This window comes from Rosa rugosa, chromosome 7 (genome assembly GCF_958449725.1).
Source record: "Rosa rugosa chromosome 7, drRosRugo1.1, whole genome shotgun sequence".
NCBI classification, from domain to species: Eukaryota; Viridiplantae; Streptophyta; class Magnoliopsida; order Rosales; family Rosaceae; genus Rosa; species Rosa rugosa.
The window spans coordinates 32,779,732-32,789,331 of NC_084826.1; the positions used below are offsets into that span (position 1 = coordinate 32,779,732).

The window sequence follows — 9,600 nt, forward strand, 5'->3', positions numbered from 1 at the left end:
ATAGGCTTGTTCTGAATCAGTGAGCGATAAGTTCAAATATAGTTGGTCCTATGTACTACTGTGGCTCCTCCACGAAGTCTTGTCTGGCCATTGTTATGTGTCAGCGGATGAGTATGTAATGGCCTTCTTGGCATGCACTATTATCAATGGAATTACCATTATTTCAAAAAAAAAAACTAAGGTAAAAACCCTGCCATTTAATTTGGTAAGATTGAACTAAAATATTTTAGGTCGGGTAAATTGACGTTTGGCAAATCAAATGGTAGCCATTTAGCCTTTTAGGTGCAAATCCTCTCAGGGAGACGTGGACGTGGCTCTATCTGAATTACAAGTCTCATAATATGACATGGCCGGATAAGAGTGAGTTGGATATATCCAGTTAGTCTCACTCTCTCACCCTGAATTACAAGTCTGAATCCTAAGAGTTTATATTAATGGCGACCAGTGCTCCTCAGAGACCTCCGATCATGATCCCCAATTCAAAATACAAGTTGTGTTCGGGTCAGTGTAGTTCAAAACAGCATTGTCTTCCCACATTAGGAGCCCCTCAGGAGAAGAGTATGATGGTGAAGAGAAGAGAGTTGATGTTGGGTTTGAGTATGGTTCCAGCCATTGCAATCGAGGCGCTGCCTTCAGAAGCCAGGGAGGTCGTTGTGGGCTCCTATCTCCCACCCTCAACTTCCGACCCTTCATTCGTTCTCTTCCAAGCCTCTGCTAAAGACACTCCCGCTCTTCGCGCAGGTACCTCCTCCTACTCGTTACTTTCATAGCTTGGATGAATTCAATATAAACTAAACTCAGAGAAACAAAGCTGGAGTCGGAATATGTTTGGTTTTCCATATAAGCGTAATTTGTTGGTAAATTACATAAGCTCTGTTCATATTTTCATTTTCGCCTCCATAGAGTGCTTTACTAGTATCGATTTGGGGATTTTGAGTTGTGATGATCTTTCTTCGCATTACATATATCTGGATTTACCTACGAGGATACGAATGTAAAGGAGTAACATCCTCTTTTTTTTTTTTTTTTTGGTGACAATCCAACGTTATCTCTTAATAATTTGAGAAATTGCTTACTTCTATTGAAACCAGAAATCTACATGAGGAGTGGCCCCTGGTTTAGGATTTTCCATCCCTATGTTATGGTTGGTAACTTGAACTGTTCAATTCGGTTACACATATATACACAAACAAACCTTCAAATTTTCTTGAAATTTTATGTATTAGCATAATACTAGAAAAATGTCAAAAATTATTGGCTGCCGTAACTTGCAGCATGCATATTATCTTCCGAGTCGCATAAGGAATGAAATTACACATGTTATGCATTGCCTATATTTTTCTCGCATTGCAGAGATCTAGCATTCATTTTCTTTCTGTAAGTTAATTTTTGTTGTTTTGAATGGTATAGGTATATTGTAATATACTGAACTGATGATATATACTCGAAACTCAGTTGTTTAATTTGCAGGAAACGTGCAGCCTTACCAGTTCATCCTTCCCCCGACATGGAAACAGACACGTGTAGCAAACATATTATCTGGTAATTACTGCCAGCCAAAATGTGCAGAGCCATGGGTGGAGGTGAAATTTGAAGATGAAAAACAAGGAAAGCTTCAGGTTGTGGCTTCACCTTTGATACGCCTGACCAATAAGCCAAACGCATCTATTGAAGATATTGGCAACCCTGAGAAGCTGATTGCTTCTCTTGGACCTTTTGTGACTGGGAACACCTATGATCCTGATGAGCTCCTTGAGACCAAAGTTGAAAAACGAGGCGATCTCACGGTATGTATCAGTGCCCACTGTGTTACAAGTTGCTTTGTTTCCTTCATCTATATAAGCTACCTAGCTATGTATTCCTTTGTTTCTCTATAATTCAAATGCAATTATGTGTTGCAGTACTACAACTATGTGCTGGAGACTCCATTTGCACTGACGGGTTCCCACAATCTTGCAAAGGCCACAGCTAAGGGAAACACTGTTGTCTTATTTGTGGTTAGCGCAAATGACAAGCAGTGGCAATCATCTCAGAAGATTCTAAAAGCCATGCTTGATTCTTTTCAGGTGTAGTTAGTTCTTTTGCATCATTGCTGAATGAGAGCTGAAGTTGGATACCCTGAACATTACTTCACGCGATCGAGTTGAAAGTCTTGATTTGCTAGTACGTCATTGCTCATGGCTCATGGCTCTACTAAGGTTTATATTACATCGAGGTCTTTTGTAATAAAATAGACGGTTATTATCAAAAGTTTTTTTTTATTATAGGAATATAGAAGTTGTTTTATTTTTTATATTTTATTTTTTTACAAAAATGGTGGCCGACTCTGGGGCTGAGAGCAACATGGGTATGGTCCCTCCCCAAGGGATGTTTCTCACAAGTTTGGGTTCGAATCAGAGACCTCCTATTACCGGGAGAAGCTCTGCAGCTTCCGCCCCACTTGCAGCCTAGCATGCTTCCACTAGACCAATCCCGTTGGGTATATAGAAAGCTGTTTTAGTGCAGGCACTGAACGACAAAATATGGTTCAAAATTTCCATTTGATTTGCTTTATTTTCTCATTATCATCACCCTCCTTTTTGGCTTTCCTTTTTTAGCATCTATGCATACAGCAGTCTTTTTATAAAAAAAAACCTCAAAACTCTACCCTATTATTTACCTTGGAATTTATTTGCAAAACTGAATGTAGCAGATAGTGACCATATCCGAGACTAAGGATCGAGGTGCATAGTAGTGGAGGTTCATTGTGTAGTTGCAGAGAAAAGAGGGAAACGTAGAAAGACATAGGAGAGATGCATGGAATTCAGAAAAACCCAGAAAACTAAGATCCCTTAGATCTTTAGAGGCATGGAATTAGGGGTCATCATGGGCCGAGCCATAGCCGGCCCTACCCTAAATTTTAAAGCTTAGGGTCGGGTGGCGCTGGGTCTAGTCAAAGTCAACAAAATTTAGGGTTGGGCCTTCCGAATAGGGTCTAAAAGGGCCTTACTTTGTTTAACTTTTTCTTTTTTCAAAATGTGACTCAATGATTGCATGGGTGGGTAATCCAAGACACATTTCTATTTTTTTTTTTTAATTTGTATATGTATATATTTTTGAAATTACCTTGATAACATTTATAAATATTAGCTATTCAATTAATTATCTCTCCAAATCTCTAAAATTAAGTAAAGGGAAAATTTTGCAAACAATACATCAAGTAAAGGCCACTAATAATTTTTATACATAAAATTTCAAACTAATCATTTCGGTACACGAAATCTGAAACTCGACCCACTATCAGTACACGACGTCAATGACACCGTTAATTTGACACCAAAATGTCTATTATGCCCTCAATTCTTTTAAAAATTTTTTTTTTCTCTTTTTATTTTTCTTTTTTCTTTTTCCTCCTCCTCCTCCTGCTCTCTCTCCTCTGTTTATCTTCGTCTGGTTATAAGTGAAGAAAAATGAAATAGCTTGGATTAGTTCATTTAAGCCATTTTAACAAAATTAAATATCAAAAAGCAATTCTAGATAGTAACACAATAACATTCACCCATTTCTTTTCTTTCATCATTGAATCAAGGCTCAAAAGCACTCTTCTGCATAAATGAACAAGACCGAAAAGTGTATTAAGCTGGAGAATCAGTCCCCTTTCCTCCTGAAGGAACAACCCTCAGTGAGCCTGGCACGCCCACCAGTAGGCTGGCACAACACTGTCTGGCAGTTCCCACACACCACAACGGTTTGCGAGTGACTGAACACAGTAGTTATATTGAAACATCCTTGGCATTTGACATCCATGAAGAAAGAATTTGGGGTCTGCACAAACCGCTTGAGCTTGTGCTTCCTTTTCTCCAGATCAGCTGGTGGATGAAGCAAATCGATATCATTTTGAAGAACCATCTTGATTGATGAATGAAGGTCGAAGAAGCAAACGGCGACCACAACTGGAACCTCTACAGAAGACGGAGCAGCGAGAGTGCAAGAGAAGAGCAGGATACATAGTAATCAATTACAACAATCAATTCAAGCAATTCCATTTCTCTTCAATAAGATCCACTATTATCCAGAAGCACCCTCCAGCATCTTCTCGTTGGATCGAGAATGCATACCCATGACCAGAATCAAAAGTAAAAAAACTACATATCACTCAATCTTAGATCCCCCAAATTCGCAGATCTAACTACACTTATGAAAGCCTATCTAATTAACCCCAAAAAAATACACTTACCCAAACAAATCGTCCATAACCAGCAGTAAAGAATCACAAAAAATCGATTGATGTGCAAAGTATCCGGCTCAATTCGAACTCCGAAAGATGCATAAAACCCAAACCAATCAGAAAATCACAACCCCAAATCAGTGCCAAATAACGCTAGATCTAAACAGCAACAAACAAACAAAAAAACCACCAGAACCTAAATTGAAAGAAACAACCACATTTAGCAAATTGTTCGACATGTTGAACTGCTGGAGTTGGGGAGGTGCAACACCAGAACAGACCCCGAAAGCTTATTGTTTTCGAGGTACAGTGTCCTTATCCGAGTGAGATTTTTTGAACAACGGTGAGATCGAGCCGAAAAAGTTGGTGGAGGCCAAGTTGAGCCGGACCAAATCATGCAACCTGTACAGAAACTCTGGGATTTCGTCGGAGAACAAGTTCCTCTACAAGTAACCCCAAATTGAAGAGTATCGCGGGCGTTGATTCCAGCACAGGAACATGGGCTGAGGCGGGTTACATCCCAGAGGAGGGTCCGGCCGCCGATGGCGGAGTGGAGAGAGCTGCGCGGTCGGAGCTCAGATCTGGTGTTGCTATGGGAAGCAAAACCAGTAAGCTTCCGGGGTCTGTGCCACCATTCGTTTTCGATCACACTTTCCCCTTTATGTCTCTCAGCTCAGGGTTTCTACCTCTCCTTTCTCTCTCAAAGCTTAGAACAGCTTTTTGGTGGGGGCAGTGCTGATAAAACTTCCATCTCAAGTTCAAAGTCTAGAAAGAGAAAGATGAAGAGGGATTCTGAAATTGAAGAGACTAGCCTAGTGAAAACAGAGGTGGGTTTCGTGGAGCCGGAAGAAGGAAGAAGGAAGAAGGAAGAAGAAAGAGATAAAAACGAAGGAAAAAAAAAGAACAGAAAAAAAATTATTAAAAAAAAATAGAATTGAGGGCATAATAGACATTTTGGTGTCAAATTAACGGCGTCATTGACGTCGTGTACTGATAGTGAGTCGAGTTTCAGATTTCGTGTACCGAAATGATTGGTTTGAAACTTTATGTATAAAAATTATTAGTGACCTTTACTTGGTGTACTGTTTGTGAAATTTTCCCTTAAGTAAAATGAAAATTACTAAATCAATTACAAGAAAGAGATAAGTGTTTTAGGAAAACTGAAATTGGGAGAGAATTGAGTTGTGCTTTCAATGATAATAGAGACCTCTTTATATAGAGGATTACAAGGCATAGAATCAGAGTTGTACAAAGAAATGTAGGGGGGGTGTATTGTATTTGGATTTGTGCAGACTTTTTTTTAAGGGTTTTTGTCCATTTACCCCATTTCTAGGGATTTTTTTCCCACTAACCCCATTGAGTTTTTTTAATTCTCTCTTACCCAATACACTCTAAGGGAGTATTCCCTAATACCCCATTAAGATTTTTTTTTTGTTTTTAATTTTTTTTTAATACCATTTTACCCCTCACCCCTTATTTACTTAGAGAGAGAGAGAGAGAGAGAGAGAGAGAGAGAGAGAAAATAGAAGAGAGAGAAACTATAGGAAACTTCGCCGGAGCCCGGTCACCGGCCGCCGGAATCCGGTCACCGGCCGCCGGAATCCGGCCAACTTTCGCCGGATTCCGGCCAACTTTCACCGGAATCCGGTCACCGGCTGCCGCCCACCGGAATTTGTTGAAAATCTCATCGGAAAGTTTTTTTGCCCCCAATAGACATCTATTGCCCCCTAATAGAGGGGCAATAGACGTCTATTGCCCCCTAATAGACGTCTATTGGGGGCCAATAGACGACTATCAGCCATGTATTGCCCCCCAATAGACGTCTATTGGGGGCCAATAGACGACTATCAGCCATGTATTGCCCCCCAATAGACGTCTATTGGGGGCTAATAGACGACTATCAGCCATGTATTGCCCCCCAATAGACGTCTATTGCCCCCCAATAGAACTTTCAGTCGCCAGAATAAGAACTAATCTTCCTAGATTTAGACAAATAAAACTTTGATTAAAGAAAAAAAATGAGAATATTACATCAATTCAAAACGTCTATTGCCCCCCAATAGACCTTTAACAGACCTGTATTGCCCCCAATAGACGACTATTGCCCTTCGATAAAACTTTTTTTTTTCTTTTTTCATTCCTTCTAAGCCTTCTGCCCCATTTTACCAAAAAAAAAAAAAACAAACAAACAGAGATGAGGTTTGGCACTTGTTGTTTTACAAATGCTACAAAGATGAGCTTAACAACAAAACTTTACATGGAAAGCTAGAAACATGATTGGACTTTTTGCATTACATTAATTCTATTACACAAAGATCAAAGCGCACTAAACCAAATCAACAATATAAGAATCTAAATTCCAAGCACTTGCTACTGCATGCAAACATTTGCCACAAGTCATATTATTGATGTTGGAGCTCCGTTGTCTGAGTAGACTATTTTATTCGCTTAATTATGAGAAGCTGGGCATAAACATTGAAACTTGGACAAAGAGAGAGAAAAAGTATCAGATCGGAAAACGAACAGTACCAGGTGAGAGAAAAAGTATCAAATCGAAAACGCAAAATGAAAATGAAGATCTGAGCAAAGAGAAAGAGAAGAAAAAGAAGAGAGGCTCGAGTCTGACCTTGGAGTAACTCAGCGAGAGAGAGGCGCCAGCTGCACGAACTCGCCGCCGTCTTCTGGGCTGCACAAACAGGCCGCCGGCTGCACGAGCGTCGGCTTCTGGGCTACACGACCATCGCCGGCTGGGAGAAAGAGAGAAAGAGAGAGAGAGAGAGTCAGATCAGAGAGGGTGGAGAGAGAGAGAGGGGAGAGTCAGATCAGAGAGGAGAGAGAGCTCGATGGCATATGGTATAATTTATTAATTTGGCTGAGGGTAAAATTGTCTTTTTAAGTTAAATTGGGTAGTGGGGAATAAAAATCTGTTGCTGGGGTAAGTGGGATAATTTTGGCTTATTTTGGTGCTTTTGGTCAAGGACCCTTTTTTTAAATGACAGACTTTTTGAAAAGTCCATAGACTCTTTAAAAAGTTGATAGACTGCTATGGATTTCTTAAAACCATTGATTTTAGCAACAGACTTTTTATTGTTTCTTGAAAATATATATACTTTATTATGAATGACTTTTATAGATTTTCTAGTAAATAAAAACAAAAAACAGAACCAATGCAGTCCAAATGCAAAACAAGATAATTACTCGTTGTCTCTTCAATGGTCAAGTATCTTCTAGTAGAACTTGACTGAAATGAATGATTATTACTCTGTCTAGCTAGTTTGTTCTCATTTTTAATCTCCCAATCAACTTAAAGATATAATATAGATCACTTGATGTTTATGGTTAATTGTTCTCATCAATTTTGTTTTTACCTATTAACATATATCATAAAAATATTGATCAATGTCTTGATCTATAATCAATCAATCGAAATTCAATTGTTCAAGCTTTCCTTGAAGCATGATATAAATTCAAAACGATGAGAATAATTAATAAGACAAAACCCAGTATTTCATAGCAACACTATTCAAGATTTTAGGGGTAGACCACAATATTTGGGTCCTAGGGTTTCATAAATCATTTTTTATTGCTATTAGAGTTCCAAGTATCACAATTGAACAAAAAAAAAAATCACATTCAACAACTACAATGAACATGTTGGGTATCAAAAAATATTGATATCATGAAAGATTAGAGAAAAGATAAGAAGAAACAAGAAAGAGAGATGATAGATAACCAACCTCTTTGTGCGCAAAGAGAAAACTTTGATAGATTTAAAAAAAATAAAAAAATAAAAAAAATCTTTGATAGACTTTTTAAAATATTTAGTCTGGTGGCTAGAAAATTATTGGAATTTGGTATGTATAGTTAACACTATAAAGTCCATGATTATCCTTGATTTTTTAATTCCATAAGTATGAATGAAATTTTGAATACCTCTGAACTTTTATTCATTTTTAAAAGTCCTAATTGAATACCCCAACATTTTGATGGAATTCATAAAGTCTTTAAAATCCTAATTGAATACCCCAGGACTTTCATGGACTGCTGAAAGTCTATATTGAATACACCCGGATTTTTAAATTCCATAGATTTCTTAAAAAGTTGCACTAATTCCATATACATTACACCCCCCGTAATATTACATTGATTGGATATCTCCAAGATTCTCCGATATTATCTCTAATTCTAACCCTATTACCACTAGGTCAAGTAACCTAGAGTTTGAGCCAAACATATATTCTGGATTCACTTGAACACTCCCTCTTGTGTCGCCCAAACATGGTGCTCCTCTCATTGCCTCATTAAAAACTTTGCTGAGTAACAAAAACCCTGTGGGACAAAAATAACCTCGGTTGAAGGGGAAAAAGAGCATAACACACCCTTCACGTTTCGAGATCATACATGTAGACATCTCCCCCTGATGACAACGGTCATGGGAGTTCGGACGACTTCCACAAATGATGCTACCAACATGTTTCCCGAAAGTGGAATTTAGGCAATGACTTAGTGAGCAAGTCTGCCACACTGTCCTCAGATTGAACCTAGTCCACTTTGATCTTAAGGAGAGTCTGTTGTCGCTGATTATGCTTGGTGTCATCGCTTTTGATGTAGCCTCGCTTCATTTGTCCAAAGCAAGCAACATTATCCTCATAATTGCTCGTAGACTCATCTGTGGTAGACTTCAAACCACAATTACTTCGAACATGCGTAATTATGGATCCAATCCATTTACATTCACAAATTGCTTCGTGAAGAGCAATAATCTCAGCATGGTTCGAAGAAGTAGCGACTTGGGTCTGTCCTGTAGACCTCCAAGATATCACAGTCTTTACCCATGGTGAACACATAACCAGTTTGGGAATGACATTTGTGTGGGTTAAAAGATACCTAACATCAGCAAAACCTTCCAAAACACATGTTTTTTTTTGGGATAGGGATAGAGGACACAGGCTAGTGTTGGCGGCATTCCTGGTGTGTGATGGATCTGAATCCATCGTTTCTCTATAGGGATAGAACAAGCCCATATCAATCGTATATCTCAAGTACTGCAAGATATCTTTTACACCAATCTAATGGCGTCGCGTTGGCGCAGAGCTATACCTAGTTAACAAGTTCACTGCAAATGAGATATCCAATCTTGTGCATTGAACTAAGTACAATAATGCGCCTATTGCACTCTAGCATAGCACCTTTGCCTCTAGCACATCTTCGTCATCATCCTTCGGACAAAGTGGATCCTTTTGAGGATCAAGACTACGGACGATCATGAGGATGCTTGTAGGCTTGACCTTGTCAAAATGCCTAAGCATCGATCAACACGAAGCTCAAGTTCCAAACCAAGACATAATCGTGTTCTCCCAAGATCTTTCATGTCAAACTCGGATTTCAAGTGT

At 38.9% G+C, this 9,600-nt stretch overlaps 2 protein-coding genes and 1 long non-coding RNA gene across 3 annotated transcripts; 1 reads left to right on the forward strand and 2 right to left on the reverse strand.

Annotated features, from left to right (window-relative positions):
* Positions 1–323: 323 nt before the first annotated feature.
* LOC133721636 (psbP domain-containing protein 6, chloroplastic) lies at positions 324–2,557 on the forward strand. Its single transcript, XM_062148301.1, has 3 exons — positions 324–741; positions 1,471–1,787; positions 1,902–2,557. The coding sequence occupies exons 1-3, from the start codon at positions 435–437 to the stop codon at positions 2,070–2,072; spliced, it is 795 nt and encodes a 264-aa protein (XP_062004285.1). The 5' UTR covers positions 324–434; the 3' UTR covers positions 2,073–2,557.
* Positions 2,558–3,475: 918 nt separating this feature from the next.
* LOC133721884 (small ribosomal subunit protein eS27y-like) lies at positions 3,476–3,967 on the reverse strand. The gene has a single exon (XM_062148651.1). It carries the CDS (start codon positions 3,886–3,888, stop codon positions 3,628–3,630), a length of 261 nt encoding a protein of 86 aa, XP_062004635.1. The 5' UTR covers positions 3,889–3,967; the 3' UTR covers positions 3,476–3,627.
* Positions 3,968–6,402: 2,435 nt separating this feature from the next.
* LOC133721885 (uncharacterized) lies at positions 6,403–7,184 on the reverse strand. The gene is made up of 2 exons (XR_009852375.1): positions 6,834–7,184; positions 6,403–6,688 (listed from the first exon to the last, which is right to left on the reverse strand). It is a non-coding gene; the product is annotated as an uncharacterized LOC133721885 (long non-coding RNA).
* Between the last annotated feature and the right edge of the window lie 2,416 nt (positions 7,185–9,600).

Coding starts and splice junctions, on each gene's coding strand:
- LOC133721884 (XM_062148651.1), bottom strand. CDS start 3,888: ATGGTTCTTCAAAATGATATCGATTTGCTTCATCCACCAGCTGATCTG.
- LOC133721636 (XM_062148301.1), top strand. CDS start 435: ATGGCGACCAGTGCTCCTCAGAGACCTCCGATCATGATCCCCAATTCA. Junction 742..1,470: donor CACTCCCGCTCTTCGCGCAG/GTACCTCCTCCT, acceptor TTTAATTTGCAG/GAAACGTGCAGCCTTACCAG. Junction 1,788..1,901: donor AAAAACGAGGCGATCTCACG/GTATGTATCAGT, acceptor TATGTGTTGCAG/TACTACAACTATGTGCTGGA.